Consider the following 26,639-nt stretch of genomic DNA (forward strand, 5'->3'; position numbering starts at 1 on the left):
GCACCCGTGCATAGGACAAGGAAGACCAGGTAAACACATCTGGAACACGCTGCCAGTCTAACTTAAATCTCTGTGGAGGAAAAGCTTTTCACTCATTATTTAAAAAAACAAAACAAAGTAAGACAAGATACTGTAACGTACAACTGGGTTACATGACGCCAGCTCCTTGATTCGAACCATGACTTCCTGTGTGAAGGTTCCTGGCCAAAACACCTGGGAGACCAGACCCTTGCCACAGGCCTCCTGTGCCGTCAACTTCCGCCCACTGAACAGCATTTCATTCGCCTAAAAGGAAAAAGAGTTGACACGCTGTGAGACACGGGGGGGGGGGGGGGGGGGGGGGGAGAGGAGATGGGTGGAGATGATGTCTTGGAACTCCTCAGAGACACAAGCTGAGGATGGAGTTCTGAGGGGGTCAGAATCTACCTCATATCCTCTAGTGGTTACAGACCACGGACAAACCGTGACCAAGTGGGTGGGTGCAAAGAGTAACACCATGGGTCAGTTAAAAGAAACAAAAAAAACGTCATGATGTAATTCAGGTTCACATGGACTTGGCCGAAATCCAGATTCGAGGCTGTTTTGTGGTTAAGTTTGAGGTGGCTGGTGTAACTTCCCCTACATATGAATTTCTTCTTCCCACCCAAGGGAACTTGGGTATCTGAGCCATTAACAAGAGTAAGTAATTTGTGTTCTAAAGGAACTGAATCCAACATAAAACTATGTATTTTCAACAAATGTTGTAAAGATAGTGGCATGTCACTGCTGACGGGGTCACCTCTCAGAAGCCACACATTTGTCATTTGTCAGAGGGAATGGCTATCCAGGAGGAACTGGGTGTGGCTCCATTACGGATGTCCATTTTAAGAGGGTCTCAGTTACCTTAAGAGTGACTGGATAAAACTAGGTTTGCTTTTAAAAAGTGACAGAGGTATCTATTGGATTCAGGGCTAAGCTCAAGCCCTGGCATAAGGTGTACAGATGTCCTATCACTAAATGGCAGCTGAGGCAAGCTACGACAGACTGTAAGAGTAGCTGACATGCTTGTGACCTGACGGTGGCTTGCCTTGCACAGATAAATCCTGCCGAGAGTCCGTGGTCCTGATCATGTGCTTCTCAGCCATGGAGAGACAAATGCAGTGACCAAACAACCGTCGGATCACACCGAGGATCTGAGTCTTGCACAGAGCAAACAGTACACGCTGGAGACCAAGTGTGGCAGCTGACTTGATGCCCTTCTACCAAGGCAGACAGTGTAAACAGGGCTGTGTGTGTGTGTGTGTGTGTGCACTAGCACAGACAAGAACAGTTTGCAAGGTTTTGAGTTTGTCATCTAAAGAGTAGCTAGTAGGCAGTCTGAGCTTAGTCTTGCACAAGCTCAGAAGCCTGGAATGTTCTCTAAATGGACAGCCTCTCAGTGAAAAGATCATCTATAACATATATAAAACCCTGATGTGGCCTTATTTTAGTAGTTAAGATAGTTTCTCCACAGGAATACTCCAGGGAGATGAGAAAGGATGAGGGGAGCCCAGCCCTCCTTCCCCTCTCAAGAGTTCCCGAGTACCTGGGATGCTCTTTCCCAGACTGCACTTCTTTAGTGATGTCACCACCACTCACTCATTCAGTTAAGTGTGTCCTCAGGACAGCAGATACCGATGAACTTGCCAGGCCCAGCAAGGCTGTCTGAGCATTTCTTCCTGGGCTCTCCTGTGGTCTCCCCCAATCATTCCTTCTTCCCCACTATTTTTTGTTTTGTTTTTTTCGAGACAGGGTTTCTCTGTGTAGCCCTGGCTGTCCTGGCACTCACTTTGTAGACCAGGCTGGCCTCGAACTCAGAAATCCACCTGCCTCTGCCTCCCGAGTGCTGGGATTAAAGGCTTGCGCCACCACCACCCAGCCTTCTTTCCTACTTTTGAGACCCAGACCAGCACTTAACTCGGACTCCTGCTCCAGCCTCCTAACACATCCCACTTCCTGACCTCTGGATGGCAGCTCCCAGCTCTCAGTACCGCTTTCTTCCTGTGTCAACTTCTTTTCCTTGTGTTGCCTGTTTGGGCCAATTACAACTGTCTCTGCTCTGGCCTACACTGTGTCCTGGCAGCTCATCTCCTGTCTCCTGGTCTGCCTGGCTCCACAACCATTTGTTATTAGACAGTGGTTTGTGTTTCCCCTCCCATTTCACAGGGTTGGGATGTGTAGGACAATGAAAGGAATTTTAAATGTTATCTAAGAGTGTAAAAGACAGGGCTGATTCAAGGCTGCTAATGTATTCAATTTAAACAGGCAGTGAGTCCATTTAAGACAAAGGCTTGAAGAACCAAGAAATCCAACCACCACCACCACCAAATAAATACCCATTAAAACAACAACAACAACAACAAAACCATTTCCTTGGGCAGACTAAATAGACAGAGCCCTACCCTGCCAATCTGCCGTGGTCTTAAGATGGGAAGTTTTAAAAGTGTGGGGAGGAAGGTGGGCAGGTCACACTGCTTCAAGATGACAGCTCTTGTGGGTGAATATGGAGTTTGAAATCAGTCCTTCCTGTACACACACACACACACACACACACACACACACACACACACACACGGTGGCCACTGTTTAAGCCTGGGTTATCCTTTCTGTTCCCCTTAGCAAAGGCTACCAAAGTGTTGCCTACTGTACTGGCCCCGAATGTTTCCTGTGCACACAGGTGTGTGGATTCTTGAAATGGGACAATGTCAAGGTGTATGGTGCATAGTGGGTACTCTATGGATGTCTGCTGCGGGGTGCGGGGAGGGTAGACTACCCACGAGCAGCTAAGCAAGCCAGTGTCTGGCCCCTGTGGGACACACTGAGGAAGGCTCACACAGCTTGCTTTCTCCTGACAGTTGGTATGCCTTCAGTAAACTCTCTATACCCCAAGTAGGGAAAAACAAACTTGTCCCACCCAAGTTTGCCTTGGAAAATTCACACACACCAAAACGCCACCAAAGGAAGTAGATGCTTTTTAGCAGTCACAATACAAGTCACCTCAACAGCAGTCAGTCACTTGCTGCATAGGCTTTAATCAAATACTCTGCTCACAAGGTGGGAAGTTACACTGTGTGTGGCAGGCTCTAAAGCAGAGGTTCACCAGATTCTGGGGACATCCTGGACTCAGTGAGTGTTTGGGGTAGGGTCCTGTGCTGGAGGACATGGAGTAGCAATAATGACTTCTAATGACCAGTATCTTTTCGAAATGTCTCTAGCTAGACTTTCAAAGTAGGTAGGTGACAGGATTCTTTATTGCCAGAATTAGAAATAACCGTTGGCAAATGATCTATTTTAAAAATGGCTCTCAATGAACCTAAAGTTGATTTTATATGTTAAATGTGGCCACAGCTGAGAATAGCTATACCATCAGAATCCAAGTTGAGACAAAGAGCAATTACTGCTCTGGACTATCTACCAAGGAAAACCATCCAAAGGGGAGGCGTTCATAGGGACTGACCTCAAGCCATCTAGGCTAGTGAGTTCTTTAAACTGAGAGAGAGAGAGAGAGAGAGAGAGAGAGGCACAAACACATGTGAGCATGCACACTGCAATGTATTTCTTGAGAGCAGAGTTGGTCCATCTAAGGACAGCTCTCAGGCACACCTGCTGAGCCATCCATCTCAATGGCCCAGTGCTTAGTGAACTCTTGAGATGCCCACACTGCTGTGCAGCTGCTGAGTGGTCTCTGCCTGCCCAAGACTGCTCAATCCTCTTTTCAGATGGGCTCTTCGTGTGCACCTTTGTCCATCACCCGTCTACACAAAACATTTGTCTACACAGGGAGGATACACTGCCAGAACTCCAAAGTAGGGAGGTGACAGGATTCTGTATCGCCAGGACTAGAAATAACTGCTGGCAAATAATCTATTCTAAACTAAAAACAGCTCGCAATGAACCTAAAATTGACTTTACTGGTAATGAATGACCTGTGATTGTTAATCTTGATGGAATTTAAAGTCACCATGGAAACAAATATCTATGAGGGGTTTGCTAGTTTACATCAGTAAAGTCAGAAGATCCACCTTAAATGTGGGTGACATTACTCTCTGGGATGGGATTCTGCAGTGAATAAAATTGAGAAATGGGACATTCACCTCTCTCTTCTCAGGGTGACTGATACCTTAAGCTCCCGCTGCCATGATGGACGCCCCCCCCCCCCCCCCCCCGCCAACTGTAACCTGAAACAAACCCTCCCTTAAGTCGTTGTCAGGTATTCTGTTCCAGTGATAAATAAAGCAACTCATAGGAGATTAGCCCTTGGAATCAGGAGTGGTCCTGTTACTGTGGTAACACTGATCATGTATGTGGTTAGACTTCGGGTTAGGAAATCCCTAGAATGCTGTAAGAAGGGATTAGTTAGTTATTCTGGTAGAGTCTGGAAGACCAGAGTGCTGAAAGAGAAGTGGGGCAGCGGAGGCCTGGCTCCCAACGTCTATAGGGAACCAGGTGAAAGGCCATGTGTGAGATTCTGGCCAGTGATCTGAATGCACTCCGCTCACACCCTAAAACTTGACTGATGCTCACTCAATACAGAAGGGATTCATTTGTCTGCTGGAGGAAATACCAAGATAGACAAACAGCATACGGATGGGTGGCACTGCTTCTGCTCACTCCTTTCATCCAGGTCCACACAGTGAGCACGATGTGGAGCAGAAACACCATGGAAAGTATAAGGGTTAATGAAGAAAAGGACTTGTGCGAGTTTAACGTTAACAGAGACGGCAGATTCAATTGCTAGAGAGAGACCTGGCCCTCTGCAGACATCAGGAGTGGTGCCCTGAAGGGGAGACCTCCCTTGCAGCACTCTAACTTCTCAGAAGGCAGAGTCATTTGAACTGAGAATGCTGAAGGATGGTTTTTCTGATCAAACCATTGCCTATGGAAGTGTTCTCTTGCGGGTGCTAAACAGCCCAAACAAAGATGCCTAGAGCTTTGGTCCATAGGGACCAGTCTCCACCCACTAAGGGTCAGGAGCAGAACGTGGCAGCGTTGTCTGTATAGTGCCTGACTCTGTAGGTGTAAAGATACATGACTGATAGGGTCATTGAGTCTGTTTCATGATTTCAGAGACAGGCAGTGTTCATCAGGATCTCAGGCCCCGAAAGGCTACTATAGGGACCTGACTATGAAAGCTCAGTTGTAATGAGGATTCTGGGATGCAGGAGATGGCAGGAACATGAGACTGTGTGTTGAAGGCAGCAAAGTTTGAGGGGTAGGGATGGAGAGAGAGAGAGAGTCTGGTAATCCCAATCCATTTGGAGCCCAGATAGATTCTGTTGTCAGTGCCAGATGACAGATGTGGGACAGATACAGGATTTGGTGTTTGATGTACTGACTTCTGTTCAGTCATCTGCCTCCACCCTTCCCTGTTGGAATGTACTTATCCTGTACTATTATTACATGCTAGAACCACGCTTTCCTCTTGTAGTATAGGAGATTACCTTGAGTTTCAGATTAGACATGGACTTTTAAAGTACTGGAACTGTTAAAAGACCATGGAGAGCTACAATTGGACTGAATGCATTTTGCATTATGAGATGGTCATAAGCCATGGCCTGGATGGAAAGTTACAGCTTAAAAATTATAGCTTAAAAGTTATGTTTGCTTGTCAAGTTGACAAGGAGTAGACTTAAGATAGCTAATGCCTGTTGTCAATGGGATTTAGAATCACCACAGAACAAAGCTCTGGGTAAGTCTGTGAGGGGTTTTCTAGATTATGTTAATCAAGGCCACAGGACCCAACTTAGCAATGGGCTACATCATTCCGTACACTGGGGTCCCAGGCTTAGTGAAGGTGGCAGACCAAGGCTGCTGTTGGTGACAAGGAACAAGATACCATGCAGGTTGTGGTGAATGCCAGGAAGGCCACACTATACTTCAGTCCTGGTGTTTTGGAGCAAGCCCGGGCCACTCTAAGCAGCAAAGGATGCATCTAGTATCTGGGAACATTAAATGAGTACCAGGTATATATATAAAATATATGCATGAATGAAATGCCCACAAACGCAGTGTGTACACTGTCAGCATATATGAGCCAAGTCTAGGTTAGGAGAATATGGACCTGTACCAGATACGGCCTTGATGAGTGGCCTGAAGGTTGGGGACAATGGTATGTAGGGTAGAGGTGTGTAGAGAGGGAGAAACGGGAGGGAAAGGATGCAATCTGTGTCATCAGATCCATACTGCAGGGGCAATGAATTGGGCGAACTGACTAACACTGGCCAGTCGTGGTTGCTGTCCATGGTGGTCCCGGCACTATAGTCATAGAGCATCTCATCTCAGCAGTGACTCGAAGATGTCACGTGACTGCTACGGCTGCCCTCCCAATGGAGATACTTGCATGGAATCATTCCCAAGGACACCAGCTCCTGGTGGTAACCTTCAGCCTGTCCCAGCCCATTGGACCTCAGGCTTATCAGGATTGATGGTCTAGAGCGCCAGGGCACTGCACTGGCCTGGACCCCCTTCACAGCAGAGGATGCACAGGGAGGATAGAACCACAGGGCCGTGTGGCCTGTGTACGTGTTTGAGGTATACTGTGTAGGTGCTGTTTTCTCACTGACAGTACATTGGATCTTCAACAGCAAAGAGGCACTTCAGTGACGCAGAAGGTTCACTGGTTTGCCTTGACCAATGACAGCCATTATGTTCTATGTGGGGCAGTGATTGGGGCCGAAGCCCTTGGAAATGTCCCAGCAGAGTAAACACCTAGGCTAACAAAAGGGTAGCTGTGGAGGCGGTCGTGTGGCACTGAGACCAGAGAGGCGGTGGAGGTTGGTCTCTTCTACTAGCTTTCATTTAACATTCCATTAAACACTTTAATACTTGAAATAAGTTTAGACCTATGGAAAAGTCTCAGAAGGTCCCCTACATTTTCCTAGGTTGCATTCTTGACAGGTTGCATTTTATAATGATAAAAATCCAGAAAATGACCACCGGTTTCCCCTTACTCACTAGACTAGAAATGGTGCTGATCTTGCCAGCTTCCACACGGATGCTTTTTCTGTCACCCAGAAGCCCATTCAGGGCCCTGTCATCATTTGTGTCTACTGCTTCTGAGGAACATTGCTCAGAAAACATAGTGCGGATCTGCCTGGGCCGAGTGAGGCTTTGTCAGAGGGTCCGCAGTGCTTCTGCATCTTCTCAAGTGTTCTGCGGTCCCTGTGCCCTGTTTACAGGTTGACCACTGTAAGGGGGGGTCACTGCTACACTTTCCACCACAACCAACAAGAGGAAGCAGATATCTTTGCCCGTTCTTTATAATAATCCTTGGGTGGTTTTGATTGAAACGTCTTCTATGTAATCCCCCTTCCCAGAGTCTGTGCCAGGGAAGAGGCCCTCGGGAATTAAATCGACATCTCTCCCTCAACCGTGCGAGAGGTGGGGCTCAGAGGCAAGGGCGGACTATGGTGGGCAGAAGCAAGTGGCCATGCTTCCTTCCAAAAAAGTCTGTTGCCCAGTCTGGGAACGGTGCTGGTGGCTGTCGGCTGTCAGCTCCTCAGGGAAAGCATTAGCTGTCACTGTGTTAATGGACAGCACTCTTCCTGTGAGGCCCCACACAGTGACGAGGGACATGGAACAGCCATGCAAGTCCGCAGGACAAGATATGCTTCAGAGCCCCGTGTGTGTGTGTGTGTGTATGTGTGTGTCCGTCCAGGCTGCATTACAGCCTGACTTCTCCTATCCAGTGTGACTGTCTCAACAGCCTTGTCCTGGCAAAGTCACCTGACTTCTGCTTTTGGAGAGCCCCATCCATTACATATTTCTTTTTCTTAGTTCAAATCTATAGTTGCTTGTCAAAACACAAGCTACAATATAAGCAGGAACCAATACAGATAAATTTACTTAAACAGTTTTAAAAAACAAAACCATAAAAATGGGGAAACCTTTGCTTTTTCTATGCACACTGCCCCTTTTAAGTAAGGGTTTTTCGATGGATAGTGGATACCATGTTGACTATGCAGAGCCGTAAGCTCCTAGGGAACGGTGCACAGCATTACATAGTTCTTAGCATTCCATGGACCAAACCAAACTGTCTGTGTAGCTGGTATGGGAAGCCCCCACAGAATGGCATGCTATATACACGGAGTACAACAATATCAAGCCAGATCTCCTCAGGATGTCTTCTAGAAGGATTTCGTTTTAAATGGTACTCACAGATGCTCCTCCCATAATCTTGGGAAACATAACGGTAGAGCAGCCATCTGGACTCTGTCCGAAGGTGGTATAGGGTGTTTGAAACCAAGCCTTTTCGTTAGCCCAAACCACATCACAAAGAGGCAATATGGATGCTCCTAGTCCAATGGCTGGGCCATTAACAGCTACAATAATAGGCTTCTTAAACTGAATGAAAGTATTCACGAAGTTTCTAAAATAAAAAATAAATGGGGAATTACTGAAAACATTGCATATTTGAGCAGATGAAAAAGTCTATCATGGAATTCAATTAACCAAGATGTAAACTCTATGGAATTCATAAGAGATGAGATTTACATACAGTGCTCTCTAAAGCTGTGGGCCGTGGGTTGATTTGCTGTATGTTGTATGTAAAGTTTCAAGACAGCCTGGCCACCACACATGGAAAGGTGTTGTTATAAGTTTAGTGCCTGTAGTTGGTACTTGGGCTTTCTAGTCAGTACCTCTTATTCCTCAGCCCTAGAAGATTCAGAAGTCCACTCACATTTCAGGAATCATAACCAACCAAGGAGTGATCTTGTCGAGCTTTGGTTTGAGACACACCAAGAATGTCTGATGTTGAGTGAACAACAGTGGATCAGGTGTCAGATCTAGTGTTGGTATGTGACTAGTGTCAGCTGTTATATGGAGGTAACCTGAATGTAACTTACACTACATAGAATGACTTCCAGCAGATAAGAGATGGGCTGATTTGAGACGCTTGACTGGCAAATGAGGCTGCTAAGTCCTCAGAGGCTTGCTAGGTGGACTCTACCGAGTGCTGCAGGATCCACTGAAGAAGGAGCACAAAGATAGCAAGGCCCCCACAGGGGGTGTGCATGTCTAGCAAACCCAGTCAATGCTATCTGGGGGCTTACTTCCAGCTAAGGCTGGAAAAGCAAGTCACTTTCTGAATGTGAATGAGTGGTGTCACACCACATTGGGGATCCCTCTTGCCACATCTGGGAGCTGGCTATGTGTTCAGAGATGGTTCCTTGCTATGATTTAACTTAGTAGAGCAAAAAGAAAAAGAAGGAAAATAGAGCCTGGAGTCCCGCACAGGCAGAATGAGCTGTGATGGGGAGGACCTAGAGCTGGCCATGACTAGATTCTAAAGCCATGCCTGCTCTTAGCACTACAGAGAGCCAGCGAGCTGCTTCCCACAACTCATCAATGTAAAACACTGAAGTGGTGAGCCACCTTCTCCAAAAACCATGACACCTAGCAGTTTAGGCTGTCCCTAGTGAGATGACTAGCCAAGGGATGCAGATTTTAGCAGCTTATCGCCAGGCTGACCCAAGCCTAAGCAGAAGACATGTAAAGTTCGTGGGATTTCTGACTAGACAAGACTTCACTCATGCAAATGAATGAGCTGCTATCTGAAGAGAGCCAGACATCCTTCTGAGCAGGCATCTGAAGCAAGCAGAGTCTTTACTGCCTTCTGAGGATTAAGGACCAGTAACCTCGGTTGGGACTACATGTACAATGTTGTCCCTGACAGCGTTTGGAAAGGTGACCGCTACAATGGTGGTCTCTAGGACATGGAGCAGATTATTTCTGAAATATGTGCTCTAGGTACACAGGGTGGCTGCCACAGTATCGAGATCTAGAAACCGTAATAGGATGGTAAACTAATGTGAAAGGAACAATTATAATGCTAAAGTAACTCTACGTGTAATACTGCTATACCCATTTACATGTTTGCATAAAAATCAAAAGCTGAACTTTATTGTTGCTTGGAATAACTTCAGCTGAAGGGACTGACTCTTTGTGGAAGGGGTCAGAATTCCAGTCTGGAACAAAGATCTCCCCTTTTCAGTGGGAACTGACCTCTCTGATGTGTGAACTTAACAACAGATAAAGACAAGGGCCACACAGAAAATCCCCAAATCTGCAGAGCATCCTGCCCGTCATGCTGGCTTAGTCTTGCGAGCAACTTTGGGACACAATGCTCCCTGAGCGGAAGGAAGGTAGTGACTGTCCTTAGTGGGGAGCCCTGAAGAGCCAGCGTCAGGGGAAGAAGCTGGGTAAAACTTGGTATTAAGCAAAATTCCTGATGGGAAGAACATTTCCTAATTCAGATAGGTAATCAACCACTAACGTTAGATAATCACACACAAGGCTGGGAACTGTCTGGGGAAAATGAGGACCTGGAATTGTTCCCAGCCAGTTCGCTGCCTTCTCTGCTGGGCTAAACAGGACTGAGTGGAGGAGGCCATACTGGGGCAGCAGAGGTGCCTGCTGGGAAGAAAGCTCCTGTGCGGTTCACAGACCTCAGAAGCAAGGCTGTAAATAGATTCCTGGTCCTTGTGCCTAGCGCCAGTGTCCTGGACATTTTATCATAATGAATCTGTAACATGGCTCTCAGCCCAGGGACTGACTCAGTTTTCCTCTTGCTCCCATTTAGGAACTCATGACAAGGAACTCCCTTTGCCTCATAGTTTTACAGGGTCTGAGACAAGGGACACCACAGGAACAAACACAGCTGAGCAAGAGAAAGGCTAATGGAATCTGGCATGACTTACTAACTACCCGACCTGCCAAAGTAGATCAAGAAAAATTCCTATCAACAAGAATATATTTGCCTAAAGACACAGGTAAGTTTGGATGAAGTAGGATTTGGCTGTTCATTTGAATATCAATCCAGTTCTGTGGTGGACATGGCGAAGCTGGGAACCAAAATGAAGAAAACCAACCTTTAAAATTACCTAAAAATTCAAAAAATGAGATTATTTGAAATAATGTCTTGATTTTTTTCTTTTCTGTTTTTTCCTAATCCCAATCCTACTAATCTCAGCTTCGGTGCAGAGTGACTTATCACTGGTGAGAGGGAGGGAGGAAGGCGGGAACCTCGGAAGAGTCACAAGTGGAGCTCAAGGCAAATGGACCTTGAAAAAGAATCCAAATGGTGAAGACACTGTCTGGCAATCCCTGTTTTTTTGTGGTTTTGTTCTTAATATCAGGCCAGGGCTACCAGAACACACATCTATCTACTGTATGGATCTAGTTTGAGCACATGAAAAAACACTCAAAGCTGCCGCACAGCAGAGGATGATTTGTGTAAAAACGAATCGCAAGTTGCTGCTCACTGATCCCAAATGGGGCGGAGCATAGGAACATCTACTGGTACATCCCCGCTGGCACAACTGGTAAGTGTCAGACTGCTATCTAGTTGTTTCTGGGGTACTGATCTGTCTGGGACTTAGGCACATGAGCAAGCAATTTAATTTCCAAAAAGGAGGACTGTGCCATCTACTATAAGCCTCAAGTTATGTAGGAGTCCAGAAATAACAATTCGGAATAATATTTAGTAAGATTATAGGATCTCAAAATTCTGAGGAAAAAAAAAAGGCAATCAAGTTACGATTACACTCAGAAAGATAGCAGTCACAGTCAATCTTTTGACACTGTGACATGATACTGTCACATGCACATTTCATGCCCGAGAATTATGCAATTAAGTTATTAAAAAAACATTAAGTTTTAAGTAAGCTTATAATTTTGTGTTTAGCATTCATAGCTATCCTTGGCTGTGTGTAGCCCATGGGTTGGACATGCTTGAAATAGATGGTGGGTAACCTCCTAAATCACTGTCTATTAATTTTGAAAATGATTAAATATGTCGTGTAAGGCCGGCCAAGGCAATGCCTCATAATGCTGAGGTCTGGAGTTACAGGGCCTGTAGGCAGTATCCATGAGAACAATTTGGGTGATCTGTCAAAGAGATGATTTGTCATACCCCAGACCCATCAATACAGGAAAGCAAATGAAAGAAAGTCCACTCCATTCTGTGTGTCTCCAGATGGCTTATAGGGGACCGGAAAGCCCAGTGTCACAGTGGCACTGCTAAGCCCACTGACTCTCAGAGTCTCAGCCCCAGTCTACAAGGACCTAGGGGTTTGGTACAAGGTGCTGTACTCCACTCTCATGCTTGCAAGCCTTTGCATTTGCAATCTGCTACAAATTAGACAGGTACAAAAGGGTACAAGGGAGTCACGTGAGGATATCGTCCTTCTAGAGAAGTGGGCAGGGAAATACAGACCTTCCTGGCTAGGGACCGGCTTTACTCTAACTAAAATTCACCTCTGAAAAATGAAGACACTTTTAACGCAGTGACAGATAATTAGCACAGTAAAGGAGAGGTGCTTTGCTGACAGTGGGACTTGGAGGTTCTAGGGAAGGCTTCTGAACTATCAGCACATAGTAGTAAAGAAACCAGAGGGGAGTGGGTGTGTCTCCGGGTGTTACTATCACAGGGAAAAGCAAGCTGCCGCACAGTAGAACCAAAACTACCTTCCGTTACTTGTGCGCATCCATTCCAAGACACTTAAACTGACAACGGCGTGCTGATCATAACTAAAGACACGCTGTGGACTTGAACATGGCCAAGAAAATGAATTTCAAGCTGGGCATGGCAGTGGCTTGGATATAACCCCAGAACTTGGAAGGCTGAGGCAGGAGGATCATTAAGTTCAAGGTCTGATTGTCTATGTAGCAAGACCTTGTCTCAAAAGAAAAGTTTGCAATGCTCTCACCACAGAAATGCAAGGGACAACTCAAATGATTTAACCACGTCATAAGGCACATGTCTCAAAATACATATTTTTATCATCATTTAAAAAATTGAAAATATATTTAGAAAAGGCTGAGAACACAGGCAAAAACTAGTCTATTTTCTGGGAAAGTCTAAGGAAATGGGGCATTAACTGCATCGTTTGCTTCTCCGTGTGGTTGGAAGGGGGTCAGGACAACAAACTAGAATGTGCACTACTTACACTGACGAGAAAAAAAAAAACCACACCCACCGTGTGAGCTCATGGGGCTGTCAGAAAGCCTGCACAACACAAGAGGACAGAAATCCGTATGTTGTTGTTTGGGAGATAAGACACAGCACAAATACACAGGCTAAATTATTGCAATGGTCCACAAAGGCCCAAGCTTAAGCCAGCCCTGAATTCTGTGATAGGTGCAAGGCAAGTATTCCTATTTATTAATTAATTAGTCTTGCTACAGTGCCTTTCAGAGGATGATGTACACTTTCCTCAAGGCTTGTACAGGCTTGTTCTCTCAGAGACTGGTACCCTGCAGCACCCCAGCGATCCACTGAAAGCCCCCATCTGTACGTACCTGATAGCGTCTGCCATTTTAGTGCTTTCTCTCTTTCGGTCATCTGTGAGGCGCCGAATAAAATAAATAAAGTCCAGACCACAGCAGAAGACGCTGCCCACAGCGCTGAGCAGAACCAGCTTGCTGTCGTCGGCTGCAGCTGTGCTCAGGGCGCTCTGCACTTCTTTCATCACCTGAAAGTCACCACAGGTGCAAGTGGTCAAGAGCATTTTGGGCACAGAACCCTACGAAGCACTTTTTAATGGGACAATCTAGGTCTAAGATAAATGCCATCTCCAGTCTGATTTCCACCCACCATGACGATAAATACTCTGTATGCTTTTCATGTTCTCTAGCCAGGGCTTATGGCTCGAGGTTACTGTGGTGAATTACAATCATTGGTGCAAAGGCATGTGAATCTACATCACCTGGCTGTTCTACACCCACCTCGGCTCTCAGCAGACAAGGCAAGGCACAGGGCTGTTTCTGGAACTTCTAATTCGGACAGCAGGTGGCATATTCAGCCAGCTTCAAGAAATGTGTTCAGTTCTAGGGCTTTTTGGCTGTTTTTCTTAGCCACCTAACACCATGGGGACAGAAGTCTAAATCATTTGCTGGGTTAAGTGTACCGAGCAGGGGGTGCACCAGTGTCAGAGGGTATGCACCACTTGAAATGACCTCCAAGAAGCATCAGAGGTACCCTGCAGTCTAAAAGTGAACCAAGGACCAGCCTTTTGGGATTCTGGCCAGATCCCCATTTGCCTAAGATGTGCACAATGGCAAACAAGCAACCATAAGAACCGAGGTACAATGCAAATTCAGACACTGGATTCTAGAGCCTTCACAGAATTGGTTTCCAAACTCTGAATACATTACCCAGGGCCACCGAAAGCTCCCTCACTTATTAGTTAAGTGCTTGCTGACAAGGCCATGTGTCTGCTATAATGTGGATGGCACCTGCACAGAGGGGTGACGGTCAGAGTCTTTAAAGGGACTAAGACCCAGGGTACTTCTATCTGGTCTGAATAAAGAACCCATCAAGATCCTGATGAAACTTTAGCTAAAGCAGATTCCGTGTATACCCATTTCCACGGGACTTTAGGGAGGCCGCAGGCTGCTGCCCTATGCTCTACAGATGAGTTGGGAAGTGGGGGACCAAGACAGGAAGGATGAAGCTACTGTCCCCACTTCAAAACCATAGTTCCCCACACTAGGAGAATGGAGTAGCCCCTCAGTATTCTCTTCCTGTGACTGTCACTACGGCCACAAGTGTGATGAGAAGCAGCTGTCATCTCCCCAGAAGGCTTAGAAAGACTGCAGAGTGTCACTCAGCAAAGCAGGACACCAGGACATGGAGAATCATGAAGCCACAGCCTGGGGCATTGTCTCTCACCTCTGGGTTTAGTGAGTTATTCTCTGATGATTTTGTGGATAACAAGATGTGGGTGAAGCCATCTTGCTTCCTGACGACAATATCTCTGTATCTGTAGGCACTCTCTGTCTGCCTCACACTGAAACGCAACCGCTTGTCAAAAGGTTGGTCTCTTCTGTCGTCAATAAATTTCCTTTTCCCGGCTGTCACTCCTGTTACGGATGTCTGTATGGTGACTGTTCCGTTGGCTGCTAGCGCATCCATGAATGGAGATGTACCTGCCAAGAGTTTGAAATCACAGTGGTCTGTGACATCCTACCATCAACCAGTCCCCAGTGTGGCCTCTGAATTAGACAGAGGCCCATCGCAAACCCAGGACTTAGCTATTAGAGAATATCACCAATTAGAGGCTTGCCCAAGTTCACTTTTAAAGAAACCACAGCTTTGCTTATCTGGTGGTCAGAGAGAAAAATGTTGGACACGCACACAAGCAAAAGTGTTGTAAAGAAAACGTCAAAACCTGAGCCTTGTAAAGAATGCAACTGGGTCTCACAGAAAACACACGCTCTGAGAATTTGAAAAGGAAACGAGACTGACTGAAAAAGACTGGAATCAATGTTACTTGTTCTAAATCTAAGAGGGACCAAGAGAGACAGAGATGAAGCCTCATGCTTTGGCAGGCCTATGGAGAAGTGGCCACTGTTCCTTGTGGATATCACAGACAGCAAGGACTTCTTGCTCAGGCTGTCCCAGAAGATGCTTACCAGGTCAGTCTACTGGACCCCATTCCATTTCACCACGTCACTTACTTTCTGTTTTGTGGGTTTCTGAGACAATAAGTTCTTATTATGTGGCTCTGAACCCACAGAGATTCTTCTGTCTCTGCTTCCCAAGTGCTAGAATTAAAGGCATGTGCCGTGACACTCAGCTTTCAAGTTTAAATAAGCACAGGTTGGGGAGGACCTGAAGATGGCCCTCCTCTCTCTAGCAATGTCCCATCATGCACCACCGCTCCTCAGTATCAACATGGATGCCGTTTCAACCAATCCTGGCACATGGTTCTTCAACTTTTCTTTTCAGTGCGAGATCAAACCCAGGGCCTTATGCATGCTGGGTACATGCTCTACTACTACCCTGCTGACTGACCCTCAACATTTTTTATTATAATACAGTGGACAGTAAAGTACCTTGATTGTTACAACAGGAGGAAACACCTCCACCTGCTTCAATCTGGGCAATAAAAACCATTCAATTCTCACTTAATCTTTTTGACAGATCTAAACAGGTTATAAATGTGTATGGTTCAAGAATCTAAAAATGGAGGCTGAAGAGATGACTTAGTGGTTATGAACACTTGTTGCTCTTGTAGAGAAACTGAGTTCAGTTCCTAGCACCCACAATGCTGCTGACAACCACTGTGACTACAATTTCAAAGGATACTATACTTCTCTAGACTCTTTGGGCACTTGCTGTATGCACATCGTACGCAGATATATGTGCTGGCACTCACGTATGTCTCATACACATAAAAAATTTTAAAAATCTAAAAATAAGCTGAATGTAGTGGCATACACTGGCCACCCTGGCACCCAGAAGGCAGAGACAGGCAAATCACATATCTGAGGTTATAGCATGAAACCCTGTGTCAATCTCTGATTCCCTAATCTAAAGCTATAGCAAGATATATGCTAAAAAGCCTCCTACCCCACTACTGTACTCCAGGCCAGGGTTTCTAAGGTGTCCTTCCAGATTCTTTACATGGAAAGAAACGAGTGTTTCTCCTTTCCCATTAAAGAACAGGCGCAGGAATACTACATACGCAGGGTCTTACGCACACTGGTATTTTTGCTTGTGTAATAGTACCTTGGTGTTCATTCTCTCAGAACAGTTTTTGTTCACAGGAATCGCTGTGAGCCACATTAGAATTTATTTTCCCAATTCCCACTGGAAAGAAAGAGCACTACTGTTCAGTGGGTTAATTCTCTCAGCAGTGGCCTGGATCAGTCAGAAGGCAAATCCAGACTGCATGTTTCTAGAAGATTTGTAACCTGAAGTGTTTCATTCCTGAAAAGAACAGCCGACGATGACAACGTCACCCGACAGGCAGGATGTTGCTGAATCACTCTGAAAGCTTTTTAGCTTCATTCTCTTTTCTGCCAGATCATCCCCAAGCAATGCTCAATATCTGTACTAATGGCTTGTGCCCAAAGCACTCTCCACTTGTGCTCTCCAGCACCATTCTCTGTTGGTGTGCCCACCAGAGCTTCTCTGGTCTACGCTCGCTATCCCTACTTCTTCCTTGGTTATCGACTGCCTGACTCACTTTAACGTAGTCAATAGGACAGCTAATTCCTGGAGAACAGAGAGATGGATGGGGAGATTCTGAACTACTGAGCTCAAGTTAGAGGGTAGGGGGTCTTCACAGGGCATCCTGGTGAGGAGAGTTGGAGACACTGGCTTCCCCAACTTCCTAGTGAAGATACTCATGGGAAAATGCTCAGGGGAGGGGCTTGGGCCTCCAGGATTGGAGATCAGTATATGTACGGGAACTGATGTCCAGAGAGCCGATACTGACAAAGCAGGCAGTTACCTTCACAGGAAGAGCAATAGTCTGCTGCAAGGTTGGGAATAAGGCAGAGATTTGTTTGTTTTTAAATGATCAAGTACATTACATGCACTTACAGCAACGCTAGAATGAAACCCACTACATTTTACAATTGGTATATACTTCTCATTTAATGAACAACCCTTAAAGCTAAGAATGAAGGATCACTGAAGGCTGTAACAAATATAATCAACTTGCTGGGCATGGTGACACATGCCTTTAATCTCAGTACTTAGGAGGCAGAGGAAGGAAGATTTCTCAAAGTTCACGACAGTCAGGGTTACAAAATGAGATCCTGTCTAACCAACCAACCAACCAACAGCTACTGTGCATGAAGGCCCTGCTGATTCCAGAGTCTGAGAACCCTGTTATCCATCTGTGAATAGCATGAGGCACATACATAGCTATGCATTATTTAGATAGGAAGTGCTCATATTAAGACTGAGCTTTGGCATCCCATATCACCAACCACAAGGTAAGCCCCTGCCTATCCCGACTGCCTACAGCATTTGTGCATTTCTGCTCTCACTGGGACAGTCAAGCCATGTGCTCTTCTTGAACCCATGCAGGTTTGTCTCACTTCCTTACCTCTGAACATATTATTCCTCTGCTAGAATACTTTGCCCTAGATGTAACCACAATTCTTTGGGCGTTTCCGATGCTACTTTTATTATAATATAACAATAGGGTGTTTCTATACCCTATTTTCTAGTCCACTTTAGATCCTGAATAATAGATGCAGAGATCTGGTATTATTATTAACAAGCTGACGACCTGAGCTATTATAACCCGCTAAGCTATTTATCCCAGCCACCGGCCCCTTGTTACCTGCAGTTTGAGTCTTGCACTGGCCTGCTCTGTTCCAGGTGTGTCTTCCTGGCAAATCCAGTGGCAAACACATTTCCTGGGCCCTATGCCCTCTCTTTTCTTTCTCTCTCCTCTCCCTTGGACCCTCCCACTTGAATCTGAAGTCTCATCCTATTCTCTTCCATGCAGCTAATTGGCTCATCAGCTCTTTATTGACCAATCATAAGGTGATGGAGAAGAAGTTTAGAAAACCCCAGGACAGGCAGTGCCTCATAAAAATAACAATACCAAAGTCCAGCCTGTACTCATCTTTCTTCCAGATGGAAATCAGCATTAGAGTAATACAAAGACAGCCTTTATACAGGGCACAAAAAAGGTTATCCCTAGACCTTCAAATGGCTAAAAGTTCTGGTCTTCAGGAAGTCATGCCAAGTCTTTCATGAACCCACCTTGTACTGGTCCCTCACCATCACCACCTGTACTCCCTTTATAGAGTCCCTAAAAGTTGTTTCTCTCAGCACACTTTCATATATATTTACTAGTGGCATATTCCAGAAGGCCTGTGCGGGTGGGGCCAACGCTGTTTCATTCACTCCTATTCACAACACTCCAAGGACCTATTCAGCCTATTCATTTGTGTTATTCACAAAGCTAACCCAGCAGTTCAACACCCTGGGGCAGAACTACTGTGTAACAAAGTCCTCCACATTGCAACACTCTAGGGGGCACCCAAGAAACCAGGAAGAAAGTAAACTTCCTAGGTTGCAGGGCCCCTCTCAAGGTGAAGTATGCAATAGCAAGTGCTGGAGATAGGGGACAATGGAGCTGGGGGGCTGTCTCAGGCAGTGCAGTAAACTCCAGGAACACGGCTTTGGGTGATGCAGCTGCCCCTGTAACAACCCCCATAGACTTCCTTAGCCAGACAGGAAACCTCTCCTCAGTGCTCCTTGTTCACTGCTCCACAGTACAATCACACAACTGTAATTGCCTGCTGGTGACTGGACCCAGGAAGAACTATTCTTCACACCATAAACAGATCATCCAGTGACATCCTTGATGATGTGAGCCTTAAGCCAAACAAACCCAAAATGCTGCTGGTTACGGTGCTCATCACGACAGAAACCAACTAGGGCAATGAAGTTGCCAAAAATGTTTCTTATTATGCCTATTTCTAAGACAAACCTAGAAGAGTAAATAGTTTTATTTTCAAAAGTGAGTTTTAAGATTAGAAAATTTGTTCAAAAAACAAAACCCCCCAAAACCCAAGTCACGCCTCCAAGGCTCAGGATGATGCACATGCTCCTATGAAGAAGAACTCAACGTTTTCTATGTCAGGCAAGTCGGAAACCTATGGACCCAGGGTATTTAACAAAGATCAGTCAGGATGCATGTGCATCACGTGTGCACACACAGACATGGGCAAATCACGATGCTGACAACCTGGGGGTGTGAGACACATTCTACTTACCTTCAGAACTCTAGGGAAGAGAAGATGGAATGGCACTCTTAACTAAAGCAGAAAATAGTAACCACTTGGACTCATTACAAGAAAAATATTCCACCTCTCCCTTACTTCCATATCAACAACAAAAAATGAATAAAAATCATTTAGAATATACTGGAAATAATATCTTCAAAAGGAGTACTGTTTGAGAAAATACTATTTCTCAAGATGAAACAATCTCTCAGCAGGAATAAGGCAAACCATAAACAAGAAAGGACAACCGCAGCAGCAGCTACCTTAGAAGCATGCCTGCTTAAATCAGTGTCCTATGGCTGTAGCAACACAGGGCAGATGCTGGGCCAGCAGGACAGTGCCAGCCTAGCATGCCTGAGGCCTGGACTTCACTCTCACAGAAAGGTTGATTTTATCACATGGTTATGGAGGTTTTAAGTCCACGATCAACTGGTCCCATGTCTGGGGGCTGTGGCAGGGCAGCGCACCAAGGTGAGAACACACGGGGCAGGCAGTGTTCACTTCACAGTCAGGAAGCAAAAGGGGAAAGCAAGAGATGAGATTCCCATGCATCTTGAAAGCCTAATACCAATGGCCTTGACCTGGTAGGCCTGGGTCCTACAGGTCCCAGCAGCCCTGACCTCAACACATGGAGGCGGGAGGAGGGACAGACACTCACTTGTGGCACTATAATCCTGTTTCATTAACAGTTGTGTAAGGGCAAGAAAAACAAATACATATTTCACATTCTAGTTAATAGTTAGAAAATACCCATGACTAAGGCCAAGGATGGTGGCACATGCCTTTAATCACAGTATTCCAGCATCAAAGAGGTAGACATTTCTTCACGAGTTCTAGGCAGTGAGAGCCTGTCTCAAAAACAAAACAACCAGGATAAATAGATACCATCAAAATTTTGTCAAAGATCATTACAAAAGAAAAAAAATAAAAATAGAACCATGATTCTTGAAAACACCAAACACTTTCTTAAAACATCTCCCAATTTAAGTTCCAATAGACTTCATCAATATTTCTAATAAAGATTTAACAGGAAGACACACTATAATTTTTCAGCGAAATGAAATGTGCCTTACTAAGTTACATAAAACTACACAGAGTACATGAGTTCTGGTACAAGACAATGGAAACAGTTTAGATCAGGAAACACATGAACCAGTTAGACTGCCCTGGACCATGCAATAAATGTGAATGAATAAAAAGAGTTTGGGGGCCAGAGAGATGGCTCAGCGTTAGCACTGACTGCTCTTCTAGAGGTCCTGAGTTCAAATCCCAGCAACCACGTGGTGGCTCACAACCATCTGTAATGAGATCTGATGCCCTCTTCTGGTGTGTCTGAAGACAGCTACAGTGTACTTATACATAATAAATAAATAAATCTTTAAAAAAAGTTTGATTGTTTTCCTAAAAACAGCTGTATTTAATGAAAAATAATGCAACATGATTTCTGTGGAAAAGAACATTACAGGACAGAAAACTCAGGTACACTCAGGACTTCATGTTACTACTGTGCTGACACGGAAGCATGAATGTGACGCCTTAGGTGCGAAGATGGAAAGGGACCACTCAGTCACACAGACAGTCACCGACACAGGAGACATGCTGCAAACTCAAAACTAAGGGATAAAAACACCAAGTATAAAAGTGATCGTGTGGGCAGAAAAATGAACTACCATTTCTACCTTTCCGGTAGCAAAGGCTTGAACGTAGCAATAAAGTCAGGGCAAATAAAAGCACATTTCTGAGTAGCACTGTAAGATGGCCTATCAACTTCTGTCCCAAAATTCCACCTTTAGAGGTCTACTCTGTGGAAAAGGAATAGAAACTACATAAGGTCTTGTATTTTATATACACAATGTATTTAAATAGATATACTTTTAAAATGGAAAAGGTTATTATGCATACATGCATGCATACACACATACATGGTATCCTATGGCTGTATTTCTAAAATCTCACCAAAGACAGAAGGCAATGGGGTGGTTGGTTTATGTCACCTTGTACAAACCTAGACTGTTAGGGGATCGTAACTGAGAAACTGCCTCCCACAGACTGGCCTGCAGGCAAGTCTGTGGGGGCACTGTCTTGATTCATCATTTATATGGGAGGGCTCAGCTCATAGTGAGTGGTCCTCAGTTATGGAAGAAAGCAAACGGAGCAGGCTGTGGGGAGCAAGCGAGTAAGCAGCACTCCTCCGTGGCTTCTGTCTCAGCTCCTGCCTCCAGGTTCCCACCCTGACTTCTCTCAGGACAGTGTTACTTTAGAGCTGTAATAAACTATTCCCTCACCAAGTCGCTTTTGGTTTGGTGTTTTATCACAGCAACTGAGAATTAACTAAGAAATCAAAAGTGGCATGCGGACAGACGATGGTATTCCATGTCATTTTATCAAGAATGTAATTACACAAAAGCTAACAGTGACTCCGAATGATATAGATGGGCACAGGATACTTCTTTATAACTCTGCTACTTTGTATACTTCTTTAATGATACATAATCCTGACTAACCAGGGGCACCCAAACTGTACGATCCTAATTCCCATTCAGTAAACGCTCATTGATTTTCCTCTTAACTGTATTTGAGTTTAATATGTTGTCAAGGCAATATGGGTCTCAATCGGAGTTTAAAACTGATTTTACCTATCTTAGATATCTAGAGCCTCTGTTTTCTCTGAAATTAGAGAGCAAGGCCTTTGGTCTCTATGGAATAACCCATGTTCATAAGGTTTAACATTTGAAATTGTTATTCACACCCAACTCAATCCTATTCAAACCTACAATCTTTTTCAGTTTACGCAATCTGAAAATTAAATTTATTGAGGGAGGTATTTTCACATGAACATGATATTAAGTAAAGGCAGCCTTGAAACATTAGTATCTATTTCATAATAAAACAAAGAATACAAAAGGCCCCCTTCCCTCTATCCCTTCCAACCCAGGGATCTGAGTTTCCCAGTTATAAATGTTCCTCAGTCAGAAGCAAGGCAAGACAGTGTTGGTATGAATGTTGGAGAAAGTCCATGAATGAACTTAGTTCCCTGGGAACACACAAAGCTCAAACTTGCTGAGGATCTTAATTAAACCCAAGTTCTTCTCAGCGAAGCCACACCCTGTCACTGCCTAGTCCCAGAGAGCTTGGCTGTAAGAGTGGGTGACCCTCCCGCTCCAGCCAAGCATTCCAATTAATTACCAGGCACTCAGGGTTCTGGACACAGACCAACCACACAAGAGGAGCACGGAGAGTAAGAGGACCAGACTGACCAGTGGGTACTACCACACTGCCGTCAGGCCAGATACTCAAGGCTCAAATGCCCTTCCTGCTCTGGCTGGTAACGGCTAGTTTCACACTGGGAATTCCTTTAGCTGTCACCGCAATGTGGCTAACACAAGCAGTCTGACTATGGTCCTGGAGCTACTGAGGTAACAGGTGAGAGATGCTGTGTTCTCTCCCTGGAGACCATCCACCTGCACCACACATCAGTACCTTTAAAGCTCTGGGATATAGGGCAGTTTCCTGATCACCAGTCAGTATTTATTTCAGTCAAGACTGTTAGGGACTAGAGATCACAGTGGCATGGCCCTCACAATGGGTAAGGCTGGGGTATGAGAATGCAGCTTCCGTAGCAGCACCTGTGTGCGAAGTTTATGTCACAAGAAGCTCCAATTCCGTCCTAGACGGCCCCACCCATGTCATCTGGGCCATTAGGTAGGATCCCCCACCTTGTTTTAACCAGACTCTCAGACACATCTGACAGATCCACAGACTTGATATTCAAGCTTACCAATCCAATCTCTGTGCCTGGCTCCTGAACACCACCACTGCCACTGGCTCTGTGGTGGTTTGAAGGAGGATGGCTCCCAGGGGCTCATCTATTTAAATGTTTAGTCCTTAGCTGGTGATCTGTTTGTGAAGGACTAGAAGGATTTGGGGGTGTAGCCTTGTTAGACTACGTATGGCCTTGGAGGAGACATGACACTATGGGATGGGCTTTGAGGTTTCCAAAGCCCATGCCAGGCCCAGTAGCTCTCTCTGCCATCTGCCACCATGTTCCTCAGTGTGGCTAAAATTCTCTTTGAAACTGTAAGCAAGACTCCAATGAAATGCTTTGTTTCAATGCTTTAAGAGTTGCCTTGGTCATAACTAAGACAGCCTCCCTGCCTCTCTCCCCAAGAGCTCACTGACACCCTGGAAGACAGGTGGGTGGCTGGGCAGGTAGGCCTCTGGCTGTGGGAAGGGATGACCCAGCACCAGCCTGGCCTGCCCTGCTCTTCCCACATGCAATCCCAGCCCCTTCCTCTGCCCTGCCTGCCTTGCTCTGATCTGCTTGACTCATGCAGCAACTCACTCTTTGTTTAAATCGCCTTTATTCTACTGCACAATGACACCATCAAGTCCCCAGGCCACTAAAATCAAACCTTTCTTTCCTAAGTTCTTATAATGTGATAGTGTGTTTCTATATGTGCTTCTGCCTGAGAAATTCAGAGGGCTGTTGGATTCCCTGGAGATATAGGCAGTTTGTGAGCTACCTCGTGAGTTGAACTTGAGCCTGCTACAAGAACAATAAACACTCAACTACAGGGCCATCCCTCTAGCCACATTCTCAAATGTCTCCTTCAACAACCTTCTCTATGAATTAAGAACCACTATCTAACTATTAAACTTAAACTTAGTTGAACAGCACAGGCTTTCTGGAACTCCAGTTCTATTCTATTTCATACCTCTGAGGCATTTGTGATAGTGACTCAGTTTCCAGGTCTGAGCGCACACATGGACCCCACTTTCCAATGAGAACTGGGGTTGTCCTTGGGCCAGGGAGGGAGCCATGACACCTTGTGCCACACAGCTGTGGTACAGACTTAGCAGTGGGAAAGGACAAGATACTGCACATGACTTCTTGTAAAGGACAAGGGAACTATAAGCAGTAAATGTATAGGCACCATCTTATTCACAAAGCACACAGCTAATTCATTAAAACTGCAAGGTAACTCAGGACTGTCAGAAACAGACAGAAACCAGATAGATGGAAAGCTGTGAATGCAAACATTACAAACCCAAGAGCACACAGGCTTAGGGACCAAAGAGCTGTGGTGTCTTCAATTAAAGTGATTTGCCTTAATAGCTAACTTTTCAGAGAGCTAATCTAAAAAAATTAAGTACGCAAAGCAGTAAGGAGAGTTAAATCGAAAAAATACTATTTTGAGACGAAAAAGAACTACCAATTAATGAGACTATGTAACTTTAAATCAACTGCAAATACTTAATTATACCTTCCTAAACCCAAATAAGACCAGTCTAATTAAATCAAGGGCTACACAATAATGATGTGTTTGACACATGAGTGTGGTGTGCTGCTATGCGAGGCAGGCCTCCTTACCCTGACTCACCACTGGTTCCAGGGAGCGCCTTGAAAATGCCTTTGGTCCACACTGCCTGCTCCCTGTGGTTCCTAGGGTGTAACATCTTCCAAAGTGATGTGGCTAAGCCCGACTCAGCAGCTGATGCACTTGGTATCTCTCAGTGATGGAGCACACTTAAGGTCTAAAATAGGAGGGTTTCACCAGCCATTTCATTCACAGTACAGAAGAACCATAAACTGCCAACAAGTAAACTTAAGTAACAGCTGCCCGGGATCTCAGAATCCAGCAGGGAGCTGGGGAGTACTAGTCAACACCAAGATCCCCTGCTTCCTCCTCCCCTCAGGAGACAGGTCACTGGTTCAGTGACCACCCCGCCCCCACCAATGTGGAGTCAGTGTGTTGGCTCTTTGTGGCACGGTATCATCATGTTCAGGCTACTGTAAAGTTCATATTTTGACCAGTCATCTTCCCTCGCAACAGACTACTCATTCAGTCATGACTATACCTCTTTCCGACTTATTTGCCATCAAATTCAAGAGAGTTTACGCTTTCTTGAAGTAAAGTGATCACAGGTGGCTAGATAGGACAAAAAGGGTTGGCTCCTCACACCGAGCAACCCCCTGTTAATGCTCGCTGGGGGACCTTCTTACCAGAGGAAAACCTAAGGAAACCTAAGGCTTATTCTCCCACCTGAGATTGTCCAGTGGGTGCCATGTTCACTTCACACCCAGCAGCCTCCCACAACGATACACACACACACACACACACACACACACACACACACACACACACACACACACACACGAAAAACAAACCAGCAAAAGCTAAGTGTTGGGGGAAATGAGGAATTAACGAATGAGATTCTTCGACATTTCTGGGTTGAAACTTGATGCCATTGGGATTCCAATGGCTCTCAAGTACTTTTCGCACACTAGGTACTCAAGGGGCATCTGCTGAGTGCAACTGTTGACACACAGAATGTGGCACATCAGGATGTGCTAATCAGCAGAGAAATGGAGGTGTCGAGATATGCCAGCTTCAGGGGACAGAGAAAAGGCTTTCCACAGACAGCCAGGATGAAAAGAGCAGACGGAAACCAGCCTTCAGAGGGTTAACCACCACATTAAATAATCACAGGCACAACACTGGAGGCAGTGGAGGGATTAAATGATCAACAACTCACCCACCTGACAGCAACTACTGACAACTGAGCCCAGGGAGAGAGGGATGCTTGAGATCATCCAGGGAACAGGAAATATGCTCTGAGCTGGTTAGAGAAACCCCCAACACATGTCTCACAACTTATTAAAATTTAAGGGCTCCATACCAGGCTTCTTTTCATTTTCCTTTCCTTTCTTTCTTCTCCCCCCTCCCTATTGCTTTTGGCATTGACATGGGTGAAGAGCCAAAAGGATTGCGTTTTACAAATGGGGAGAAAAATCACTGTTGGGCCATGTGTCCAGTGACCTGGGAAGACATGGCCGATTCTCATCCGAATTCAGATTTCCCTTCCTTAGTTGAGAGTCTGAGAGGAAACACACTTCAGATCACTCCTTGTGCTTAATACACTCACCTTCCAGTTCACTTGTCCTAAATAAAGAACTATTATCTGCCAGGAGGGCCTAAAAGACCACTGCTATTCAGGGAATAGCTCATGATAGGCAACTATTAAAAAAATATAAACACACAAAATTCTAGGTAGAAGTTAGGGAGATGGCTTAGTGG

The 26,639-nt window shown here is 45.4% G+C and overlaps 1 protein-coding gene across 4 annotated transcripts in view; it reads right to left on the minus strand.

The window, feature by feature from the left end:
• The window catches only part of Cdyl (chromodomain Y like), a 206,582-nt gene that overhangs the window by 1,271 nt on the left and 178,672 nt on the right, over positions 1-26,639 (minus strand). For all 4 annotated transcript variants that reach the window (XM_021180697.2, XM_021180698.2, XM_029468275.2 and 1 more), the window contains 4 exons: positions 14,693-14,949; positions 13,321-13,493; positions 8,176-8,386; positions 142-285 (listed from right to left, as the gene is read on the minus strand). In XM_021180697.2, the coding sequence (XP_021036356.1) occupies positions 142-285; positions 8,176-8,386; positions 13,321-13,493; positions 14,693-14,949 (785 nt within the window). The remainder of the gene's footprint in view (positions 1-141; positions 286-8,175; positions 8,387-13,320; positions 13,494-14,692; positions 14,950-26,639) is intronic.

The sequence above is a fragment of the Mus caroli genome, unplaced genomic scaffold (assembly GCF_978045245.1).
Source record: "Mus caroli unplaced genomic scaffold, Mus_caroli_1 scaffold_15, whole genome shotgun sequence".
NCBI classification, from domain to species: Eukaryota; Metazoa; Chordata; class Mammalia; order Rodentia; family Muridae; genus Mus; species Mus caroli.